General features: G+C 37.0%; 1 protein-coding gene across 3 annotated transcripts; it reads right to left on the bottom strand.

Moving 5' to 3' along the window:
- Window positions 1–3: 3 nt before the first annotated feature.
- On the bottom strand, window positions 4–24,859 carry LOC122083676 (kinesin-like protein KIN-4C). 3 transcript variants are annotated; one of them, XM_042651545.1, is made up of 28 exons: window positions 24,717–24,859; window positions 24,257–24,463; window positions 23,910–24,056; window positions 23,666–23,818; window positions 23,329–23,582; window positions 20,658–20,839; window positions 20,437–20,561; window positions 19,615–19,651; window positions 19,414–19,505; window positions 19,210–19,326; window positions 19,010–19,123; window positions 18,323–18,409; window positions 18,034–18,232; window positions 17,737–17,837; window positions 14,983–15,081; window positions 14,788–14,901; window positions 14,601–14,717; window positions 14,437–14,517; window positions 11,992–12,063; window positions 11,742–11,835; window positions 11,624–11,655; window positions 11,335–11,420; window positions 9,085–9,156; window positions 8,747–8,974; window positions 8,180–8,324; window positions 1,795–1,887; window positions 1,046–1,648; window positions 4–615 (listed from the first exon to the last, which is right to left on the bottom strand). In XM_042651545.1, exons 2-28 carry the CDS (start codon window positions 24,413–24,415, stop codon window positions 295–297), a joined length of 3,924 nt encoding a protein of 1,307 aa, XP_042507479.1. In that variant the 5' UTR covers window positions 24,416–24,463; window positions 24,717–24,859; the 3' UTR covers window positions 4–294. The 3 variants fall into 3 exon arrangements, with proteins under 3 accessions (XP_042507479.1, XP_042507478.1, XP_042507480.1); XM_042651544.1 differs by having other exon boundaries at window positions 24,257–24,424; XM_042651546.1 differs by having other exon boundaries at window positions 11,335–11,408; window positions 24,257–24,424.
- Between the last annotated feature and the right edge of the window lie 730 nt (window positions 24,860–25,589).

The raw sequence follows: 25,589 nt of genomic DNA, 5'->3' as shown, positions 1-25,589 counted from the left end.
GACTGTAGAAATCGGGAGTAACTATTAAATGTATCTGTGCAATTTTGAAATACATTCGAGATTAGAAGATAGAATTATCTATTTTATGGTTACAGAGATATGATGAACAAATGTGTGCTGTTGTGTTTTAGTACACCAATTCCTAAAGAGAAACCTGATCAAGAGTATTGACAAGGTTAAGTTTCAAATCACACAATCACTTCCCCTGGATCAAGCAGAAATTTTCATAGTGACATGTCAAGAATAGATCTTATAAAGATGGATTTTAACATTATAACAAATGACTAACATCAGTTAGATTCCCTGGTTTTCTTTAACTTCCGAGTTCCTTTCCTGTCGAGGACTTGTAGGAGCAACTATTCCCAACTCCTTGTTAGCAATGGATTCGTGTGCCTGGTTGGAATTCCTCTCTCTCAAGAGATTATTATGTACTGTTGGTGGCCTCATTGCGCGTGGCAACTTTAGAGGAATTTCTCGCTCCACCATACTGTTTTCTGGCTTTGGCTGGGCTTCAGTGCTCTCCAATAAGCTAGAAGTTGGAGCCTCTGGAACCAGCTTAATGACCGATTTTCGCCATTTTTTTCTTCGTTCCTGCTTTGGAGCATTTGACTTGGCCTGCATATACGATCAAGAAAAGCTTGAAGTGATATGGTACCCATATAATGAATAACAAAAACTTAGGTCCAATAACTTATGTTACAAATTCTTAATGTAAAAAGCTCATGCCTGCAAATAGATGAGAGTTTTTTTCGAAATATGTTGTCATCCTTGTGACTGTATCATTAATGTGTCGGTAGTATCTTTGGTATCTTGGTGCAAATTCAATTTAATATAAAATGAGAAACCAACAAAATTCTCTTCACTTCCAATGAGCATGGAAAAGCACATCCATATAGCTGTCGGTCTCCATTGTAAATAATAATACAGAAACCATAGTGTTGGTGTGTCCAGTACCCGTGTGGTTTCTGGCACTGCAAATGTGGAGAAAATGATTTCCTGGTTGCATGGTCAAAATTACAAAAGCATTAAAGGTGAAACTACATACCAGTGTGTTCCCAATGTCAGACAGTGGTTTCCTCTGTGCCCCACGATCTTCATTTACCTCAACAGGCTTCTCAGATAATGCACTCTGAAGAAGCATTGCCCCATGAGATGCAAGAACATTAGTCCTGCCAGTTTCACTAGTGCCATCACTGTTTATGCCACCTTCTGCACTTTCTGATAGAAATTGGTCATCCACTTCTTTCTTCGTCACACTGGCCTCTCTATTTGAGCACTTAGTCGGCCTACACCCACAAGATTCCCCACATGTGCCACTAGCAGCCCGGCATTCACATTTTGAAGTTTTACATAAGGAGCTTCTAGAACAGGAGCAACATATGTCTGAGGAAGGGTTCGAAATTTTACAGTTTGTTTCCCCACTCAACGACTCTGGGCTCAACTTTTCTGGAATTCGGATATCTACAGGATGGGAAGCTACTAATGGACGAGCTCTAGACGCCCTCCTTTTAACTGGTCGTATTTCAGAGTTCACCCACTCGTCATCGATAGCCTCAGTTTCAGAGCCTTCCAACTCGGACATGTCCATGTCCTCCAATAATTCATTGTTAACTCTACCACAGCTAAAGATACTGGAGTTCCGTGGTCCCTTGAGCAAAGCCAATATCAAAGTATTCAGTTTATATCAATCATCATAACCATGATGAGAATAACTACATGATGCATCAATATCTGATAATAAGAAAACATTCTCATAAATGACCCACAATACTGTAGTAATAAAGAGGAAGGTACCTGGCGCAAGTCATACACATGCCCATCCCTAGAGCTCGAGGTTTGGACCCCATAATTTGATAAATTCTCCATGGTCTTCTTTAAAGTCAACTTCTGTTTAATGTTGCAGATCAAACCAAAATACATCAGCTTACGGTATAATGGAGCATACTGATCAGTAACATAAACTAGATTATCAACTGAAGCTAAACTCACCCCCCCCCCCACACACACACACACACCAAGGATTAAAGTATCGGTATTGGTCATCCTATCGGTCAGCCAAAATTAAGATGCGTAGCGCAGGGCATCGTATCGTATCGGAGATACGCTAAAGATACGCACATAAATGGATAGATAACACTTTTTTATTCACTTTTGCATAAAAAAAATTAGTTAAAAAAAGCTATATATAACATGTATTATGCATAAACAGTAAATTGAGAGTATCGCACTAAGAATCCAAGGTTTGTAATTGTCTCATAAATGTAAAATCCTTATTCCCAACCTTGATTTCCACTTTAGTTAGAGAGAAAAATGGTTGGCAGCAACTTTGGAACAAAAACACCTCAAAAAATTGTGTTTTTCTGAAAAATTACCCATCTTGGCCATTTTATGACCGTATCGATACATATCAGTGTATCGGTCGATACTTACTGATACACACCGATACGTACCAATACGTATTGAAACGTATATTTCACTTCAATTTTGAATTTTCCATAGAATATCGGTACGTATCAGTGCGTATCGGTGGTGTATCGATTCTTATCGGTATGTATCGTAAGATATGCGATACAAAAGGGTTTTAAAAATTCCATGTATCGTATCGGTTCATATTGTATCGGTAAGGGCCGATACGGTACGATACGGACCGATACTTTAAACCCTGACACTAGCACATTAACTAAACAATTAGAGCAAGAACACCCAATAAAATGACTAATATTTCCAAACAGCAAATTAATTTTTAGGAGTTGGCTCTTTTCAATAAGTGGATCTCATATAGGACTCCTAGAAGAAAGAAGCAGCACATTAATTCTTACATGTAATTCTGACAGTTAATAAATATTTATTCGAATGATCCCCACACAAAATTAGGAGACAATACTTTTAGAAAATTCACTTAGAAACTCCAAAAGAACAGACTCAAAAAGAACACTTGGAATTATTTTAGTTGGAGTCACTCCAGAGAACCAGAAACCACCCCAAGAGCACCCCAGAGAAGTGAAATCACATGAGCCCCAAATACTCAACTAATGCAGTTCAAGGTTCTAGAAGCAAGAACTACAGGTTGTGACCAGGACCAATGTAGAAGCTATACAAAATATTTAGGCAGATTAGAAGAATGATCATCTCAGAATCCCTCAGAATCCTGCAGTCAAAATACTCTGAAATTCTGGTCAAGTAAACAATCTGATCAAACCCTATCAATCGATATTAGAATCTTGAAAACCAGTGGTCAAGAAAGAGATAAAACCCAGGCTGCTTATATCTCAAGCTAACTCCAAGAACTCAGAAAATAATCAAGAGATCAAAGATCAGACCTCAGATTCAGATCTAGAAGTACTTAAATTCTCAGATGTTCATTCAGATTTGCAGAACAGAATTACCCACCACAAAATAATTGTAGAGCATTGATGTCGTTTAGACGGAAAGAAAAACAGGAGGGAAAATATGAGAAAACTCAAGAGGAGACAAAAGACATCATAGACTCATAACTACAAGATGTCATCTGCATAGGAACCATAACTACAAGAAGAGGAGAAGAAAAGCAGTTGGCCAGGAAAGGAGCCATCATCCACGTACACATGGCACAACAATACCAAAAGCCTTAAAAAAAAAACCGAAAAAAAAAAAAAAGAGCCACTCTCAAATCATGTCATTTGATGGTAGCAGTATTACATATATGGGATTGAGTTCCTTGTCCGTCTACGTAGCATACGCTAGCACCTCCTTGTGTTAATCACTTCCTCCCACAATAGGGGAGCAGCGATTCATGTCATTTAATGGTAGTAGTATTACATATATGGGATTGAGTTCCTTGTCCGTCAACGTAGCATATGCTAGCACCTCCCTGTGTCTATCGCTTCCTACCACAATAGGGGCGGGGCAGATCTATCACTTCGTTGGAGGGAGGAGTGAGATAGACACACAAGTAGGTGCTAGCATACACTACGCAGGCTGGCATCGTTCTTTTCCCCATATATATATATATATATATATAAGCTTCTAAATTATCTAAACTTAGGAAAGGACTCCATTAACTCTTGACACATTGAATTAATTTAATGGTACGCTTGATTAAAATGGTTGAAAAAGAGTAGAAAACAACAAGCATCTTGACCTGGTTTACAATAGAGGAATGAGAGTCCCCTTTGCATCCCTCCTCCGCCTAAGAGTCCCCTCCAGTGAGTGCTTGCCTCCATGGCTGCCCCCCTGGTTTGGTGCCACCACCAACTAAGCTTCCCCCACCCACCCTGCCCCCCTCCTTTCCCTGATTTTTCTGCCACCTCCCCTTCTTCCCACGAGGGTGTGACTTGGAGCCCTCTCTTTAGCCGTGCACCTTCTCCTTGTAGAGAGGGTCTCCTCGTCCACTTCATCCCACCCACTATAGTTGGGTCCTCCAAATCTACTCTCACCTAGATAGTCTCCTTGCCCATGAATCTTCCAAATGGAAAAACGCTCTTGTAGGCCACTTCATTGGAAACCGACCACCATTCAACATAGTCAAGCTTTCTCACACAAAGTAATGAAGAATCAAAGTGATTTTAGACACATACATGATAGACAATGGATTCTTCATCTTCAAGTTCTCTGAGGAAGTTGACGAGATTCAAGCTCTAGAGGGAGGGCCTTGGCAAGTGGGTAGGAAATCAATTTTCCTCAGCCATTAGGATTGGTACCTCTAGCTGATACGCAAGCAACAAAGAACCACTCCCCTATGGATGACCTTTCCATGTCTACCTCTCCACTTCTATGGTGTGAGAGGTTCTCAGCACGGTCGGCTCAGTTATTGGGAAGCCTCTCTATCATGACGGAAGAACAAAAAGGGAAGAACAAGATCATCTGTCCTTTACACGAATCTGTGTGAAGGTCTCAGCTAATGAAACTCCCCCTTCTCCAATCTCGATGGCTGACAATGAAGGGTTTTCATTCAATCAACTAGTCTGCTATGAGTGGCTTCCTCCCACTGCATAATATGCAAAGTCGTCAGCCAAAATACAATCAAATGCACCCCCAAAATCTGTTGTTCATAAGGAATTCGCCACTCCCTCCAGAGATGCCATAATAGAGAACCTTTCTCCAAGAGCTCCGCCTTTTTCCGATGAAGGTGCTACCACTTTTGAAGCCTCCCTATCAGTTGTAGTCCCCAACCCTTCAGTTTCTTCTCCTTCTTCAACTCTACGTATACCCTCTTCCTCCATCCTTTTCTCCCCCTAACCCCCTCTTCCTCCCGATCATTGCAGCCCTAGTAGAGGTTTCTTTAGTTCTTGTCGACGAAATTGTTGCCATCGCAACCCTCTGTCAGGTTCTGCTCGAGGCCACACAGCCATTAGTCCTCCATTGGTCCATAACCATCCAAGAACCAGCGATCCATCGCTCCAACCCAGCCACTCTCTTGAATCTGTCGTAGTCTGCCCTGACCTTCTTTCTGAAACCCCGTGCCACCCTACAACAAGGGATGGAGACCAATGTTGCTACCTATAATGAAGTCCATGTCGTTTTTCCTTAGGCGATGAAAACTACTCTCCTCTACAATACTTCAAACTGCACTCATAAGAAGTCACATTCTCCAGGAGGCATTGCAACCTCCTATACCTACTAGGAATCATCCTTTTGATATTTCATCGACTTTTACTCTGTTGCAACTCTACATCCTTCAATGCCTCTCCAGAGTCTTTAAGTTTGAGGCTTCCCTCGCCAATTGACTTAGCCTCTATGCCTTATTCTGGAATTAATAACCATCAAACCCTTTCGTCGAGAGCCCTTGGGGCAAGGCCCACCTCCCTATCCCATCTCTCCTTATCTCTCACTTCACCCTAGTTCTCGTCTAGGCTATCCACTAGGCCCAGCCATCCTTTTCACCAACCCCACCCTTTTATCTTATCTGCTTTCCCTAAAACCTCAAGCCCTTCAAATCTCACCCATTGCTCCTATGGCCCACTTCCTCCCTCTTTACCCAAGACCATTCGTCTAGCTTAAGCTGCCATCCCATTCCTTCAACCCATCATGGGTTTGGCCTATCTATTAATCACCCTCTCATTAACCCAGCCCCCACTCTCTTTCGTTTCAATCCCACCACTCTTCTGGTCTAGCCCAGTCGTCCCTCAACCTCCCCGTCGTGTCTACCGTCGCTGTGACACATGTTCCCCTCCTTATCCCAAGAAGCAGTCCCTCCTAGACTATTCGTTGCCCACCAATGAGAAGATATTGCCTCTAAGTATGGACATGACCATGCCTTTCGCAAAGGCAACTTCTTGTGATAAGGTGGGCTATCATGCATTCATTACAGGTCGCGGATCATGCTCTTGTTAGAGATATTAGTTAAGTTTCACAAAGGGTAGTTCAGTGATTTATTATGTTATGTTTTATTTTCCTTTTCTTCCTTGGGGAGGTATGTGTAATATCTTGTAAATATATTAGTGAAGGTAATATATTGGTGTGAGTGAGATTTTACTCACAACACATTATTCCACCATACAATCGATTCTCTTCTTCTTCTCCCTCTTCTACTTCTCCATCTTCTTCCTCATCCCTCATCTCATTGTTCTTCCCTCATTCTCATATTCTAACTGCTCTTCCTTTGAAGATGAGTGTATTAGTTACATTGTGGTCAGGCCTTTTGCTTTCTAAGGCCTCATTCTGGTGTGACACCTCCCTGATTTTTGTTAGTTGTGGTTTCTTGGGGTTGAAGCCCTTCCCTCTTTCAAGCCCTTGCCTCCTTTGTAAAGGCAAGGTCTTGTAATTTGTTTGTTTGTTCTCCCCCCCCCCCTCTTTCTTTTAGTAATGAATTTTTTATTCATCCCAAAAAAAAAACCTTAATAGACTCGATATAAAACTCTATAAATGCTAATAAGTATCCTGATCTAACTCAAACTCCTTCAGCTTAGCAAAGTAAGAATTTTAATGTTATTCATGCATGCAGAATAAAACCCATATGAGGGGCTATAAATTAGGCCCATTACAACAAACAACCCACAAACAAGTAGCCGAACACCATAGAACCCACCACGGCTCAAAATGAAGTCTTCTTAGGCCCAATTGGACTATCTTAATTGCATGATCAATCCAAATCAACTAAGCCTTTCCCAACTAGATGGGGTTGGCTATATGGGTGCTCTATCGCCATTCAAAGCTATAGTAGTTGCCAAACGTAATGTATGCATTTTTTTCCTCACCACTTCCATTAGTCATTTTAGCTCCTCCAATCTATGTCACGCTGCTCCTCATTACTGGCACATTAAAAGGTTTTTGCACATACCCATACCACCTCAAATGATTTTCTCTAAACTTATCATGTATCGGAGCTACACCTAACATACCTCTAATTTATTCACTCATTATTATATCTTCTCTAGTTTTGCCAAATGTGCCCTTGATATTCCATACAATTTTGACTGTGATTTCAACCTTGGTCAAAACCAAAATATACCACTGCAATGCCAAAATGGCACCAAAATACAGTACATTTTAAAGAGAAAACCAAAATATTGAATATCCCTTGATTTGAATGCCATATTGCTTCAACTAATATCAAAACCAAAATAGGTCACTGAAATTTTGACATTTCGATCAAAATTTCAAACCATGGTATGTAGTTATTTTCTTTATATTAAAAATTAAAAAAAATTAAAAAAAAAAAAAAAAAAAAAAAAAAAAGGATAGTTTATACTTTATAATCTACGATATGGTCATGTCTTGTAACCATAATTTTCAAGGCGTCGCCCAGGTTACTTGTACGTCATCTTGGGTTTTTTACCGTCCTCCAATGGCTCAGGTCAAAAACACCAAGTCAAATAATTTTAATTAAAATAGAGCAAAGGATGGGCTAACATAAATCTACAACCAAACAAATTTACAGCCTGAAACCAGAATACAGCAAGACTGCACTATGCCGTTACACGAATCAGAAGCTCGTCCAAGAGAGAACAGATGGATTTAAATAGGGTTAATACACATAATCATTTACAAGGAGAAAACATGGAGAGGAAAGTTTGAGGGGAGTGATAGATTGATAGTAAATAAGTCACTTTTTTTATATTTCTGCAGCATAAAAGTATGCCCTGGTTCTCTTTTTCTTAATAAACCATTTTGAGTTATCAATTTTAAAAGAAAATATTGTACTCTGATAAATATAGAAAAGCATAGAAGAAAACTGTGTACAACAATAAAGTGCACTAACCTGCAACTCCTGTTGACGAAGAAGTTCTACGTTTTGTGCTTCCCTCTGTTTGACCAGACTAGTGAGTCTGACAACCTTTTCCTTTAGCTCCCGTATTATTGCATCCTTCTCTTTGCAGTCCACTTCTTTGTCTCGCAATATGCACCTGATAAAGGCAAAGTGAGATCCTAAAGCCTCTATGATTTAGGAAAGAATTAGGCACAAACGAGACAACAAGTTTCTATGATTTCCTAGAATGATCCTCTATCCACTCCTGTTTTTTTTATCAGTATCAACATCATTCAAAAGAACAGGGATGATATTTACAGTATATCACTTTAGAGATGGCCAAGGAGATCCTAAAGTCAGACAGAAGTATTAAAAAATGCCTCTCTCTCATAACCAGAGCAGTAATCAACTAATCATCAAATAAAAACGTAATATATTGAATCCAAGATAAGATGTAAACCTGAGAAAGTTGCTGATAGCATGTGACAGAAACAAATTGATTAGTGAATAAAATTACCCTGCATTACCACATCAAAAGTTCATGTTTCCGAACTGATGAGGTTTAAAGGACATTAGTACCTTGAGGAGGATGCTAAGTTGAACAGATAATTCATCACATTTTTTGCATCAGCAACCGACCGTACTTGATTCCAGCGGCCCCTACTGCTGAAGACACGTTCGTGCTCCTCTGCTTCTGACAGTTGTGAAGCCATAGACACAAGGGTGCTTGATGAAGTAGCCAACATATTTTCAAGGGCCAAAATCCTTGAATTTCTTGCACCGGGAGACATTGTTTGGAGACCGTCACTGCAATGGATTATACTTTAATGTCTATGTAACTATCCAGAATGTCATACATATGAAAATAGCAACAATGAGTACAGCACACTAGCACACACAGCAAGAAAATAGCTGACCTTGCATTTTTCTGCTTAACCATTTCAACTTCTTCCTTTAACTTTGACACCTCATTCGCCATGGCAGCCCTCCTAATAACATAATGAAGACAAATAATAAATATTTGTTGCCTGCAACAGTCTATATTATTAAACTACATATGCATAAAATTTTGTCAAAATGAAGCACCACCAAGCCCCATCAGAACCTTTATTTGGACAGCTGCCAAGGATATAACCTCAACTATAAAGCATCTTATTACAAAGGGGCAGTATCTTCCCTTATTTGTATATTTTGACTTGCCATGGGAGAAGTTGTTAACCATCTGAGGCTTCATTGTTTTTTAGCTCAAGGATTCTGGTATGAAATTGTGGGGGCATTGAATGTCAGCAAGCCTATGCCTTCTCAACTGTGGGAATAGTCTGAAGCAAAACCAACAGATCGAAAGTCACTCAGGATGCGGTCCTTTGGAATCTTTGTGGAGCAAGGAAATTCAGAGTTTTTGAAAGTACTAGGGAACCTTCTGATAAGATGATCCTAAGGGTTAAAGGCAAGATATATTACTGGGCCCTCTCAAGCAGTGATATTCAGGGAGCCTCAGCTTCTCATTTCTATATACTTTGCAATCATGTTTTTCCTTTTAATAGTTCTACTGGCCAGTAGAGTATACTAAGGTCCAGCCTCTACTAAAAATTTTTTTCTTATCAGAAGAAGAAAAACAGGGGCAGTTGTGGCAGCCTCCTGGTTGACTTTTCCTTGGAAAGGGAGAAACGTATGTATGCATTACCAGGAGAACAACCATAATTGTTTTCCAGAGGATTAAATGTCCAACTTCAATATGAAAGTGAATAAGGAAACAGGAAGCAGGTGTATCAACATTTTGACCAAACTAATTGGTTAATAACACTTGGAAATCTGAAATTCACTGAACTTATTCTCAACTACAGAAATTCCCGGCCTAGATCACTTTGGAGTTACATACTTCTAATCCGCAATCTCCCTCTCTCTGTATTGCCATAAATAATCTTTTGAGTTAAGTGATGCCTAGATGTCCTTCCTATATACACAAGACACCACGACGTTCACTTTTGTAGTAATGTTTATGCTGAGAACTGTGAAATGAAAAAATGCTTCGTCAGTCATTGTCTGCTGGTTGAAATTATGTATATACGTATATAGATGTAGATCTTATGCATGAATATACATGCATTAGTAGATGTGGATGTATGCATGTAAATATGTACAAATATAACTATGTCCCTATATAAAGGTCATAGTTTTCAAGGTGTGGCCTAGGCATCCAGGCTCTTTCTTGGGTCAGCAAGCCTTACTGACACTTCACAAGTTTACGTTGATTTATGTTTATTGCTTCGGTTTTCAATGAATATGCTTATATTATATCATATACTATGTGTTGATTTTCTCATTTATCATATTGCATCGATATGGCATCTATATAGTGCACGTCTAGCCTAGGTACCCATCCAATGCCTTGGGTCGCCTAGTTGCCTTGACAACTAGGACAGAGGTACCTACTTAAGGAATTCTCCAACCATGAGGCAGAATCAGAAAAGACATGATGTCCAACTAAATAGAGAATAGAGGAATTCCCAACTCAAGACAACGTCTGCAATCTAATCATGTTCAATCTCTTATAGGCAAACAATTTTGCGAACCCTCCTCAAGGTCCAAGTACAAGGTCTCAATAGAACAACTTCGTAAGGCATCATTGTAAAAAGCTTAGCAAAATTGATATGTTCATTACAGGGCTTAAGATAATTCAGGTAGAAATTTATTCCTACTACTTGATGGAAATGAAATGAACACAGAGCATGCATTCTATTGTTCAGAACATGGCAACACACACTGAAAAAAAAGGTGAATCTGGTGACTGCAAACATTTTTGCCCTCAAACTGCAATCATTTTCCTCTTCAACAAACTAAGCTAGTTCCACATGGTGGGTCATGGGTGATTCATTTTAAGATAAGATAGCAAACTGTGATGAGTTTTCATAATGTTTTGTGTCTAGATTAAATCAAAACTTAGCATTAACCATTACGAAACTTTCTAAAATATCTTTAACTTAGGACCATGCTGATAACTGAGAATTCCATCTAGAACTTCAGCCACTATATTAACCGATCAAAGAAAAGAGGTTTGTGTAAAAGTAATATTTTAAAATTTTTTACAAGTTACAACTAGGAGAGAAAATATACTAATATAGGTACAGAAAGCAAACCCTAGGAGATTTAATGAATTGAGAACTTACGCTTCCTTTTGACGCTCATATTCAGAACGAACTTCATGTACACGTACCGTGACTTCAATCTCATGTTCAATTGCCTGCATTAATGCCTTCTCGTTCATACATCATATATGTTAGTAAGAAGGGTATGGATACACGTCCAATTAATTCATACACTACATTCACAGGAATCTACTTCTGCATCCACTCAGCCACAAACACACATGAAACAAAACCACCAACAGGCAACTAAACGAAATGAACACCAAAGAACATACAAATGTCAAATGATTACTTGGTTCAGTTATTCTACCTGAATTCCAGGACCATTCCTATTTCCAGCACCTAGAAGAAAAACATGACCCTCTGAGAACTGTATTCACAAAAAGAACAAATCAACACTATTGCACCGCAAAACCACAACACCTTACCTAATGTTTCACGTGAAGCAGCTTTCCGAGTTTCCAGTAGCTCTTTTAGTCGCTTTGTAGCCATAGCAGCTTCTTCAGTCTTCCTTTGCAAAACCTGACATGAACAAGTGTTAAGGAAGTTACACAATACTTCAATGCCTGTGACAGCTTAGGATTTCTCTTGCCCTCCCTTCCCTTATTTGTTGCTCCCCCCCCCCCCCCACACACACACCCCACCCCACTTACTAACTAGTAAGAACATGAAGATTACCATCTTTTGCCTCTGATTCAAAGATAATAGCTTGTGCATCTCATACTCATTTCTTCTCCCCTCCTTCTTGAGCTGTCAATGAGGAAAGTTAAATGAGACTCCTTAGCAAGAAAGAAATCAGGGGAAGAACAATAGGAATATTGGATTGACAGAGGAAAATATGTAGCTTTCTAGTTTAAATGTTATTTAATTCTCTTGTGTGATAGAAAAACTAGTCAGTCATCAACTGTTAGTGGTCGGGTACAAAATATGACCAGAAAATTAAATCTAAAAAAAAAAAAAAAAAAGGACCAACCCAGTGCACGAGGCTCCCGCTACTGCAGGGTCTGGGGGGGGCAAACGTATGCAGCCTTACCCCCTGCTTTGCAAGAGAGGCTGTTTCCAAGTTCCAAACCTGTGACCAACACATTGCAATAGTGCAGCTTGATCATTGTGCCACAGGCTCACCCCTAGAAAATTAGCTAAATTAACTATACAAAAATACAAAATCTTTAGTGGACTTCAGAGATATTGCATTTAGGACCAAGACATTTAACTTGTTAGATATCTCATCTGGATTCAGAAATCGTGACCACATCCAGTCACTGTTATTGATTGCAACACTGGATATGTAGTATTTAGCTTATAAACTAATGCTAAGAAGCAGTTGATCATACTAAGCAGTAAATTGAGATGGTTATCTTGTCTCAGTATGCAATAGGCTGCAGGCAGGAAGGTTTCAGCAACAGCTAATCCCTAAAGTAAAAAAAGCTAGGCCAAACCCGAGGCAAAGCTTATTTTCAGGCGCAGGGTGAACTCCAAATATTTTTTACCTCACCCTCCAAAACCTAGACCAAGAATTCCAAAATCAAGCTGAGAACTAAAAAGCCAGATCAAAGCTTTCAATGTGCAAAGAACAAACTAAAGCAAACGTGAGATTCTTCCTGAGATATGATCCTAACGTGTGAAGAAAAAGAACAGTTCAAGGTATTAGATAAGATATTTAAATTTTGTACATGGGGAAAAATGACATGAAGGAGAACTGTTAACATAAAATAGAAAACGAATCCTCATTTATGGTAGCAGACAAAAGGTGGATACATGTGAATTATGCTCTTGATTGTGAAATAAAATAAATAAATAATACCCAAGTAACTCAAAGTCTCAAACTGAATCACTATTATTAAGAAATCATCCAATAAAGCTTTTTAGTAGACAAGAATTATTTAGATCTAAATGGTATCTCCATATAGATGGACATGAACTCACCTCAAACCTCAGGACATCCAAAGTGTATTGTCCATGTCTTCCCAAACCTTATGGTTGAAAGATCCTCTTTTATTAAGAAAAGTGACCTCTGAACATGTACTCAGTACCTCCAAATAGAGAACTCACAATTTTGACATTTCTAATAGCCTCAACAAAGAAACATCTTCCTACCGACCTAACTAGTGTGGCCACTTCAAGAATAAGACTCAATCAAACTTGCTGTATTGGACTTGAGAATATCACACGTGCATTAGCTATTTATTCATTAGATTGTTTTGAAACATAGCAAAATATTGTTATGGTGAATCGTGATCTCAGACTAATCGAGTAAGTACTGTCCACTTTTCCCCAGCATCAGTGGTTTTGTACTGAGGCAGTTTTATACTTTCAGAAATTAGGGTTTCTCTATATTGTACTCCATCTTAAAACGCTATAAATAGGGTGTGATCTCACAAGGAGGTGTGTGAGGTTTTGTAATTTCTTCATTGGAATAGTGGAAGCTCTGGTTTATCGCTCAGCCGTGGATGTGGCCCATCTTGGGTGAACCACGTAAAATCTTTGTATTCTGTGAGTGTGTGATTTCTTTTCGTTTTTCTTTTGCAATCATTATTCTGCTGAGCTTTTAATTCCTAACTTATTTTTCTCTCTTGACCATTAGAGTTAGAAACATTTCTTCAACGTCATTTGGACCATAGTTATGGAATTCTCGCTTTTTATTTTGGATTTTGTTTTAGTGTTACAGGGATATGAACACTCTAAGATTACTTCAAGTTAATTTCTGACAGGTGAGTAAGTCTGTTGTAATGTCAAATCTTGAGATATAGAGTAGTTTTATGATTTTGTTGGTAAGGACTGGTGTTTCATTGTCGAGCAGGGTATGTTCACCCTTTTGCCAGCACATTGAGGCTTCAGTGGTGAGTTTGCATTTCTGTGTGTTCATTGTTTTACTTACTTATGAATTTGTCACCATCAAATAATAGATGTAAAGCCAAGAGTGTACACAAGAAGACTTGGTCTCTCAGATGTGCCAAAGGCATAACCCAAATACATCAGAGAGGCTCATGGCATTCATTTGGAGTATATAAAATGGAAATCAAGAGATGAAAGTTAAATGAACTCCTAAAATTAACTAAAATCACATGATGGAAGAGTACCATTATAACATGGATGGATGCAAAATGTCCGACCGAAATATACCTGAAGAACTTCCTTTTCCCTTGCTGCCTTCCATGACCTAAACTGCTCAGACTCCTGCTTGATCTTATGCTGCAATTGAACCTGAATAATGCATATTGGAGTTTTAAAAAATGTAATAGGTATTTCCTCCACTAGCACAGCTATCACATGACCAAAAAACACACCTTTTGAGACTTTATTCTCTGAATTTCCTCCTGTAACCTTTTTGATGCTTCATCACTTTTCTGTTTTTGTCGCAAAAGTTGAGATTGTGCATCTTGCTTTTTCTTCAACTCTGACACCTGCAGGGGAAAACTGCTGTTCTAGAACATGTGAAGGAACCTAGAAAGAACACCAAAGTAGTGGACTAACCTGTACTTCAAGGACATTTAATTTTTGAAGATATTCTTCCTTCAACTTTTGAGCTCCATCATCAGAAGCAGAGGAAATTTTCGAAAGGTTAGACCGTAGGTCCTCAATCTCTTTCTGTGGAACAGCAGACAAGATTAGTAAAAACCAAAATCCTGAGAGTACCCAAATGCCAAAATAAGCATCAGAATAAAATACCATCATTTCTCTCTTTTCTTGCTCCAACTCATGAACTTTCTTCTCATAATGTTGCTTGATCACTGAGGTATCAACCGTCGCAAACTGCTTCATTTCAGCCTTCAACAAATGAAAAAAACTAACATGGTGTGAGCCATAACAATGGAGAATCACTGAACAATTTAAGAAAGAAGTAGCAAGTAAGGGAACCAAAAAGGATTAGATTCAACAGTCTTCCAATCTTAGAGTTGTATGATTTAATAAAGTCGCATGGAACTGTAAATTTCTGGTCATGCATATGTTAATAGTCTTTTCAATAACACTGTTTGCTGGTTATGACCACATGATAACTTAGATTACTATTTCTATATGGTAAAAGGCATTAAAAAATCTAGAAATTTACTCAATTATTTAAACTTAAGTAGTAACAGGAGCTAGTTAATTTGAATGAGCTATTTCCATGTTGAGAAGCTGAACACAGCTAGAATCCATTTATGACGCACAGAGAATAGTAGCAAAAGTTGAGCTTAGCAGATTTATTCCCCTCTGATATCAGAAAGGCCATGCTTCTAACTAGAAGCAAATTACTTGGCCCAATGATTTTCTTTTCCACTGGTGGTAGTGACTAACATTTGCATCGTTAAGCATTTTCTTTAAGATTAAAACATCTTCTTCAAGCAGATATTTAGAAATAGATATCTGTCAACATCAAGATGTAATTTTATTGTGATTAATATAAAAGATCACATTCTAAACCCCTATTTCTAGTTAACTGGGGGAAGGGAGGAAGCAAACACAAGGAACCTATAAAGGATGTATTAGACCACTACACGATAAGCACTTCCACTAATATAAAGAAAGGCATAAATGCAGAACAGTTCCTGCAAATCTGATCAATGGACCATAATTAGACTCAATTTTGAGTTCCCAAATAATTATGTGGGTATGAGTGTTTTTATGTTTTCTGTTATAATGGGCCAATTATATGATCACAACTATGAGGGATTTGAGTCCCATATAAGATTACTTGTGAGCTTTTAATTTTTGTTTTCTGTTTAGGGCAGATTGGGTCCATATTGAGTTATCATCTGGATTGTTCCTATTTTATTAGAGAACTGTTGAATCTAATTCTACAAACTCCACAAGCTCTTGAAATTTAGGAAGATTTCTAGAGTTTAACCATCAGAGAATATAAAGATTAATTAGTTTATAAATAGATGTTCTAATATGCTATGTAATGGAGTGATTTAATAGTTGAATGAATAAAATCGAGGCATTTATCAAAATAAATAAAGAATTGAGGTGTTGCAGGATAGCAACTTTTGTGGTGCTTGTGTGGGAAGTTACAGGGCTGGCCGGGTAGATTGCATCTTGTTTTTTAGTGATTCAGTCATTGTTTTCCTATTATTATCTCCTGTCGTGAATTCTAATGTTATAGGTCAAATCATCACTCAATCTATTCTTTGCTATCAGAATTCAGTACCTCCAGATACTCTGCGTCTTTTTTTTTTTTTTAAATCAACCTGCAGCTTAATATATTTCTCTAAATTCTCTTCTATTAAGCCTGAAACCTTCTCCATTATCTCTATTTAGACCCCATCTCCAACCCTGAATTCATACCCAATTACCCATTCTACGACCCGGCTCTGGCCACAGGTTAGCTTCAGTCCAAATGTACTACTCTGCCAAAAAGAGAATTTCCCCAGATTTTGTCCACTGGTTCACCCTCAAACAGATGATTCGATACCTGTTTCAACCTATTATAGACCCTAGTTTGTAAGTAATAAAATTTCTCACATTCCAGTCCTACTCTGCCATACCCCGTAGGTCACATTCTATTTTAAGTTCTCTTATTTATCATAATCTGATCTCATAATTTATTACCATTATCCAATTTCAATTGCAGATTCCAAGCCCTAGATCCAATCCTATTCTGTCCTGCGCTAAATACTATTCTATTTCCCTACTTTTAGGCATAATTCCTTTTTTTTTCATGGTTTGGTTTGCCAGCCGCCAACAGTCATAAACTGAGAATCTGTGAGACATAGCTCCTCTGCTGAAGATTATGTATGACAAAAAATTCATAATTTAACTGGAAAATAAAATTAAATAAATAAAAATGTGAATACGTAATTGCCTCGCTCAAAATTTAGGTTCTGAAATTATTAAATTTTAAATAACAAAAAAAGTGCGACTTCCTTCATAGATAAAGCTTGTAAGTCCCTCTAAGAGAACTATCTTTTAAAAAGAGAGACAGAAAAAGCAACAGCATTGTCAAAGATTTGACACCTTACTTTGATTTGCATAAGAACCCCATTTCTGCTCATGGGAAAGATTAACCCATTTTTTTAATAGGGTAAAAATCACCCCCCCCACGCACACACACAATATCAATTATGAAAGGAAAAGAAAACAAAAATAATCTTAACATTAGGAGCCATGGAAAGAATTTGTGCAACAAAATTTTGATCTTAGGAAATACCTACCAAATACAAACATTAAAAGAAATTAAGTGATACAAAAATAAACAGAATAATATTGCAGATAGATCGTTTGATCATGAAAATTTACAGAAATTCCCAAAACATTACATTTTAAACTTACAGAAATTTCTGTATTAAGTAACCAATATGTTTAGTACAACCCAACCAAGCTAAAAAATAATAAAATTATCAAGATTTCGGAGATTTAAAGTAAGTCCAAATGAGAGCATCTTTTCTAGATGGAAATATTAAATTCATTTTTATTGAGTATCAGGCAGTAGCAACAATCTACCTCCTTCTGTTCGAGGCGTTTGTCAAGTTCCTTCAGTTCCTTATCCAATTTATCTTGAAGAGAAGAATGTTCCAGTTCCTTTTCGACCTCCTCCATCTCACCTGTATAATAACAACCAAGACCACACATATTCCATTCAAAATCTTTGATGTGAAAGGCAAAAGACCTTTCAATTGTTTAAATATAAACATGTAAAGTAAAACCAAACTTCCATCTACAAGCAATTTCTCCATGTAGCCAAAAAGGCACCAATCCATAAGGACAATTTCATGACGCAGTGCATAAGCAGGAGCTTACCAGAAACATTGATAGCTTTGCCATCACAAACAGATGGTAAATCATCAAGATAGGGGCTTTTCGAATGTAGCCCATCATCCTCCAGATCAAGGGAATCAATAAAGCTGTTACGACTAGAATTATTCAAGCTCTGCAACCGCATAAGTTCTCCTTCCAACTCTTGAATTTTTGAAACATATGTCTTTACTAAATCAAACTCCTGCAAAAGCAAGTTTAGAAAATTTGCCGATAAAAAGTTCAACTGTTGAAGTGGATTCAATGAAAGAGCAGGTTCAGAGTTCAGACAAACCTGATTTACAGCACCTGATTCAATATCGTCCCAAGGCTTTCCATCACGAGTTGATTCAATTTTAAGAATCAGTTTATCTTTTTCAACCTAGGTTCAATTGATGTACAATTAGTATCATAACTAAGTCAACAGGAGTAAGCACATATTAACATAAACAATGTTAATCTGTCATGTGTATCACAAAATACTAAAAACTGAAACAGAGATGCAATCATAGTACATAAACACAGTGATTTATCCACTGCGTAAACCATTGGAGAAAAGGAATCAACTTTTTCTGCTTTATATAAACGCAGTAATTTCTTCACTGCGTATGAAAGGGCATACCCAGTGCAAGAGGCTTCCGCCACTGCGGGTTCAGGGGAGGATCATAATGTACACAGCCTCACCCCCGCTTGGCAAAGAGGCTGTTTCCCAACTCAAACCCGCAACTACTAGGTCGCAATGGAGCAACCTTACTGTTGCGCAAAGGTCCACCATCTAATTTCTTCACTGTGTATACCATGGAAAAAAGGAATCAACTTATTCACTTTTTGCCGTCAAAATTAACTGTCACTTCAAATTGCTTCCCCCTCTGAGGCTTCTAAGGTAAGTAAGAGATTGTTTGATAATGGATACATTGAATTGAAACTTGTTTCACAAATCTTAAGAAACAAATTTTCAGTTGCTGAAATAGAACATAAAAACCTGAGCATCAATAGCACGTTGTGCCAGATGGTCACAAGTGACTTGGCGTTCTTGAAGCTCTCGGTGTAACTCTGCATTGCTTGCTTCAAGTAGTGAGATTTTGTGCCTAAGAATCTGATGAATAGAAAAATATCAATTCCATAACTGTGATTGAAACAAACAGAATAATCACTACATCAATATCTGTCATGATTTTGTACCTGAAGTTCCTCAAAAGGTGTGCCACCTTCACCACGGAAATAAAGAAGCTCGGCTTGCAACTGTTCAATTTGGCTCCGCATTCTTTGCATCTGAGCTGCCAATGGATCACGGTTTATCTACATAAACAAGAGCAGTTAAGACTCAATAGTCACTTGCAAATGAAAAAAATTGAGGGTATTTTCTACTACAAAAATGGAACTCACAATGGCCTTGTTCTGAATATTGCGTGCCCGATTGGCATATTTCAAAGTGTTTAATGTTTCTTCAGCATTGGTGTCAGCAGGACTCACACAAGCTACAATCAAAATGCATAAAAACAATTATAAACAATAGACAGAAAATTCTAAACAAGAATGTCTGTATGAAAAAATAACGAGAACTGAAAATCGTTAGAAGCAACTGACCAATCATAACTGTTTTGCTGTTTCCACCAAGAGAATCCTGCGAATCAAAAGCTATCAATAAATACCAAGACCATACCATTTAAACTTGAAATACCACAAAATTTATTATATGCCTATATCACATTCCTCATTGGAAATACTCAGTTCATATATTTGCTAAATGACAATGCTAAATCAATTGCAAATTAGTTCAATATACCAATCTAGTTCATTCAAAACCATTCGTCTCAGCTACGAACAATTAACAAAAAACATAAATTGAACACACCAAATATAAGTTTTACTACTTATTTATTTCTTTCAGGAAAAAAAAAAAAAAAAACCTCAATATTTAATTGGTAGGAATTATTAATTCAGCAAACATGTGTTAACTATAATAAGTCATATCCGCAACACACTTTTAAAGGCTCGATGCTCTATCATCTGTAGTTTCAAGCTTTCAATCAAATTATAGAGGTGATAAAAATTATCCTTTAGATACATGTTGTTACTGTGAGCTTATAGACAAAGCAAGGACTGATATAATGAACTAAAACACAATTAATTCCTAATTTTTCAGGCATATATGGAACTAACAAGTGCTTCCATTTTCATCGCCCGCATTAGTTCCAATTAGAACAATCTGATTCAAATGAGTTAATAATTTTTCAACTGCTTATACCCAAGTGTTATAGTTTAACTACTAGGGGAAGAAGAAATTACATCTACAAAAGAACAATCAAAGAGGGCTTTTTTTTTAAGGTAAGCACTCCAGCCTGAACCAGAAGATAGTGCCCTACAAAAAATATAAATATATAATAAATGTATAGATGGTTTCCTTGCCTGCAACAAGCGTGTTAACTTGCTATCACGGTACGGAACATGTCCTCCCTCCTTTCTCTTTTTTTCATCTCCCAGGGCACTTATTACATTGCCAAGAGCCAGCAAACCTTTGTTAATATGAATTCCTGAGTTCCAAATATAAAGTGTTATATATCAGTAACACTATTTAGTAGACAAGAAATTCATTAACGAAATGATCCAATACTCCAATTTATGAACACCTTCTTTCAGACGCAACCCATCTGCTCCTGTTCGTTTTGCACGTTCAGAACCAGCAAGGTCGACTAAATGAAGTTTTGCACATAAGATATCATCACTAGCATCGTCTTCACCTACTAACGTACTAGTGCATCGATTGCTTTTCTTTTGTTCCATGCATATTGTAAATATTGCATGTGAACGACTACAACAAAAACCACATTAGAAACCAAAAGAAGAAGATTAGCTTGCAATCCAACATCCAATAACATAAAGAGCGACATATAAAAATAGAATCTAAAAGCAAGATATCAAGAAAACTCTCTTAAATTGATGATTAATCACCAAACAACATAATGTCTACTCTAACAGTATGCTAACCTGCAAGTTAATGATAGAAAGAATAAAAGCTCAACAGAAATGTTTACTCTTTTCCTTTCATTTCTCCAGTGAATCATGACTCAACATAACCAGAGTATTTATGGGGTTTTATTAGCATGAACCACTTGTTTAAATCAACTGTCAGTTAAAATATATATATATATATATATATATATCAAATTAAGAAATGTTAAATCAAGTAGTACAACAGTCTTCTAAAGTTATTGTGATCAGATTGTAGGAAAAGAAGTCTAGGAACAACAACTCTACCGGGGGACGCGACCAGGTATCGCTCTTTTCCCCTTACTTATATCTCTTATTGTTGAATTCATGAGTCTTTGTTTTCCCAAATCAGCACCTGAAGGATATTTTTCACAAATTTCCTATCAAAAACCTAGATGTTCAGTGACTGAAATAGTCTTCCCCGTCAATTAATATTTCCACAAACAATATTAGTGCAAAAAAGGAATTAATTTCAGCAACAACTTCTTCCATTGATACAAATTGAGGTTAGAAATTTAAGACTCCCTTCAACCATTTTGTTTACTTATTTGCTAATCATGTGAAGTATAATTCTTCGAGCAAGCCTAAAGAATTGATGTTGACTTTTCTCTCATTGAGATTTGATGTTCCCTTATTCTCATCTACTTCTAATATTTTGCCTTTTCTTTATTTGTTAGGAAATTTCCTTTTTAGGTTCCTTTTACTGCAGGAAACTGCATATCTGTATTGGTAGCAGCTAATTGTTGGATCAACTAATGTTGCTATCAAAGTTGTCAAGAGGCGTCGAGTTGGCATCTAGGCGGTTTTCCTGGGGCCTAGGCGACAGTCACCTTATTGCACTGCATGTCTCCTTGTGTTTTCGCACTTATTTATGCCAAATATCATTTAATTAAATGATGTTATTTAAGATATTATTCAATAAGAAAATACCCCCTATTTGAATCTAATAAAAATAGTTTAAAAATCAAATTCTAAAAGGATAAAAAGTCAACCCCCAATCCAAGAACAAAAACTGGATTTTGGCTATATGGACGATTTTCAACTTTTAAATGCTTGGGATTTTTTTAATTATGAAAATTTTATAAATCCTATCAAGTTAAAACATTGCTAAAAACCAAAAGTACAATAAATAATATTTTGTTTTGATATCTATAAAATTATTTTCATTCAGGAGATTTTAACAACATTTGCGCTCTTTAAAATAATTTTGACCAGAGCATAATTTTGTCATTACAACTAAGATTTAAGTAATCTTAGACTTTTTGGAAAGCTAGTTTTATGTTATACCTAATACAAAAAGTCTCATATAAAAAAAAAAAAAAAAAAAAAACATTTGACCAGTCAAACTTATTATGGAACAAAAGCATTTCTCTACATTTTGATTTTCTATGACTTAGTGTTGATTTTTTATGATTTAATGTGGCTACATGTAGATTTTTAATTACTTGATGTGGCTTAATGTTGATTTTTTATCACACTAGGTGTATGTAGCTTACTAAATAATGTTACAAAATAGGAAAAATAAAAAATAACACTTGGTCACCTTGGGGTCTTCTCGCCTAAGCGCTTAGACATCCCTTCAACGCCTTGGTTCGCCTTGGCACCGTGACAACTATGGTTGCTATGTCAAAGCAATCATTTACTAATCACTTTTCCCTCCCCACCTTCAAGTGGATGGAGGAGACTTCTACCATCCAGTAGTCCTCTTGTTTTTTCAAATTCTCTTTGTTCTCCGGTTAACTTTTAGTTCTTTCTTTCTTTCCCTTTTTGTTCTTCTATCATCTTCCAAGAACTAAAGTCTTGGTCTAATTAAGTGACAATCACAATTAGACTACAAAATCAAGGCAAAATCATCTCACCAGATATTCAAGAGTTTTATTGTTTTTCTAATTCATAATAACCCTTCCTTTGCAAATGTTTTCTTTTTCTTTCTTGGAAACAGTACAAGAGAACCTCATAAACAGTTAAATTCACTGACAAACTAACAGGGAATACCAATTCCAATTTCTGCTTTTGTTTAGTGGTACAATTAAAATTTTGAACTTATTTCGAAACGCACAATTTGTTCAAAGGTAAGGCCTTGGCACATAGAAATACCATGAAGGCCATAGGATACAAGAAGAAACAAGTTATAGAAACCTAATTTTCTTTATTTTTTGTATCAAAATCTAGAAAAGGAGAAATTCTTAAGAAGCAGCAAATTTAATGGAAAAGTGATAATTGTGAATTGAGATATATAAAGACTAATTAACAAAAAATAAATAGAGCAGCAGAAGTAATATAACTCAGTACTATATACAAAATTCCAACCTTGACTGGCTGTTCATATTCGTACTTCCTGTAGCACGAGACAAAGAACCTCGGGACAGAAATGATGCCATCTCTTCCTTTGTTCTCACTTCTGCTTCAATAACACCAGAAAGTGTAATCCCTCCATTTGCTGTCTCTCTAATTTGAATGGGAAGTCTTGCAGGGACTGCAGGCTTTACTAGAGAAACCCCTTCACCTTTTGAATAAGACAGCGAACTTGGATCAAGCAAATCAAATACTTCTTCTTTAAAAATCTGCAAACCAACAATATCACAACTAAGTATCTAGACACACTTTGGCAAGTTCCAACCTAAACAGGAAGTGGACATTATCCAACCTCAATAAATGACACCCTAATTAGAAACTCTGTGGTTTCTTTCATTGCCTGTACCCTTGAGAATATAGTTTCCATGACTCTTGGTATAATTCCAGCACTATTTGCTTCCCCTGAGTAATTCGTGCCCATTGTGTATGTCTTCCCCGAACCAGTCTGCATCAACAAGAAAGAAAAAAAAAAATCAACTAAACTAATAAAAAGGAATTGAATCCATGAGAGAAAAAGTATAATAACAATATGACACCTGGCCATATGCAAGAACGGTGGCATTATAGCCATGGCAGAATGCATCAACCAGTGGAGTAACACATTCATCGAAAATTGCAGAGGAAGGAGAGGCCGTACTCCCATACACGTGGTCAAATGTGAATGTATGAGATCCAATTTGCACCTATGCGTAGCAAAAAAAAAAAAAAAAAATCAAACAACATGTAAAATCAAAATCAAGTAAACATTTGCTATCACCCCTCATCTTTAAATACCTTTTTTTCTTTCAAAACAAAATGAGGATTCTAATGAGTAATAGAATACATGAGAAGCTTCAAAACCAAAAACCCCCAAAAATTAGCGGCCTAAGGAAGAAAAACAAACCTGCGGTTCTCCAGATACAACCGTAATGCAGTCCGTACATCCAACCATAAGCTCAGTTGTAATCAGAGGCCTGATATTAACAGCAACTCTAATACACTGCGACGAGTCCTTCTCATGTGAGTTTCCACCTGAAACTGTCTTCCCATCTGCATTCTCCATCTCGAGCTCCTATTAGCCGTTCAAAGAACAGAAAGAAGCTCAGAAATCCTAATTTGACAATAAAATACAACAGATCAACCTTAAAAAAGAAAAATACTTTTACCGATAATATCATTTACGAAAATTCATTAGAATAGAAGAAGAAACGAGAGATTACCAGAGGCGAAATTTTTTTTTGAAAAAATGTGAAAAATACTAAGAAACATAAGCAGATGAAAACGAAAATTTCATCGAATAATCGAAGAAATAAGGTGTATATCTATGCAGGAATCAAAACAAAAAAAAATAGATCTGAAATTACCGTTGAGATATGGTAGCGATAAAATAAACAAATCGAAGCAGAAATGCAAAGACCTTCCGAGAGAGAATGAGGAACGGCGGTGAGCAGAAGAGAGGTGAGGGCTTCTCAAAATCTCAGGTCTTGGGAGAAGAAGCCAGCGACAGATGAACAATTTATTTCGTATGAAAAAAAAAAAAGGCGCCCGGGTCCAAATTCAAAAAACAATGACACGTGTGTTCGTAGGACTTCCATGTGTTCGCACGTGGGACTACCAAACGGCACTTTTCGTGTTGAATTGAGCTCGTCTCCAACGACTGGCGCTCCAACGATCCTCCAACAAGTTTTTAGGGAGCGGCATGTGGCACTTTTCTAATCCAACGACTCTGAACAATCAATCTATTTGGTTAATTGAAATCACACAAGACCGACCCACAACACAAATTACCCGATCCAAAAGGTTTCCTTCAATTTTCTATATGTGCTCTTTCCCTTTCGATTTCATAGATTTTTTTATTTAAACCTTAAAGTAGAGAAAAAAAATCTTAAAGGCAGAAATCGTTACAGTTGTATAGAAGAGAAAGAGGAGAAGAGTATGAAATCGAGGGAATCACTGGCCTGTTTGATAACGTTTCTGCTGTTTCTGTTTCAAGAAATGGTAGAAACAGAAATTGTTGTTTCTGGAAACAGAAACAGGTAAGAAGGTGTTTGATAAATTCTATTTCTGGGAACATTTCTGACAGAATATGATGTTTATAAGAAATTTTAATGAAAATAATTCCACTTTTATTACTCTCTTCAGAAACTCATGACCCTTCATTTTAATCAGACATACAACTACCAATTTCCTTATCTCGAACTTACATCATAATTTTACGAAACAAGAAATGTCAACCA

Source organism: Macadamia integrifolia, chromosome 7, assembly GCF_013358625.1.
Source record: "Macadamia integrifolia cultivar HAES 741 chromosome 7, SCU_Mint_v3, whole genome shotgun sequence".
Taxonomy (NCBI): domain Eukaryota; kingdom Viridiplantae; phylum Streptophyta; class Magnoliopsida; order Proteales; family Proteaceae; genus Macadamia; species Macadamia integrifolia.
The sequence above is the reverse complement of the archived record's forward strand: the minus strand, read 5'-3'. Positions and strand labels throughout refer to the sequence as shown.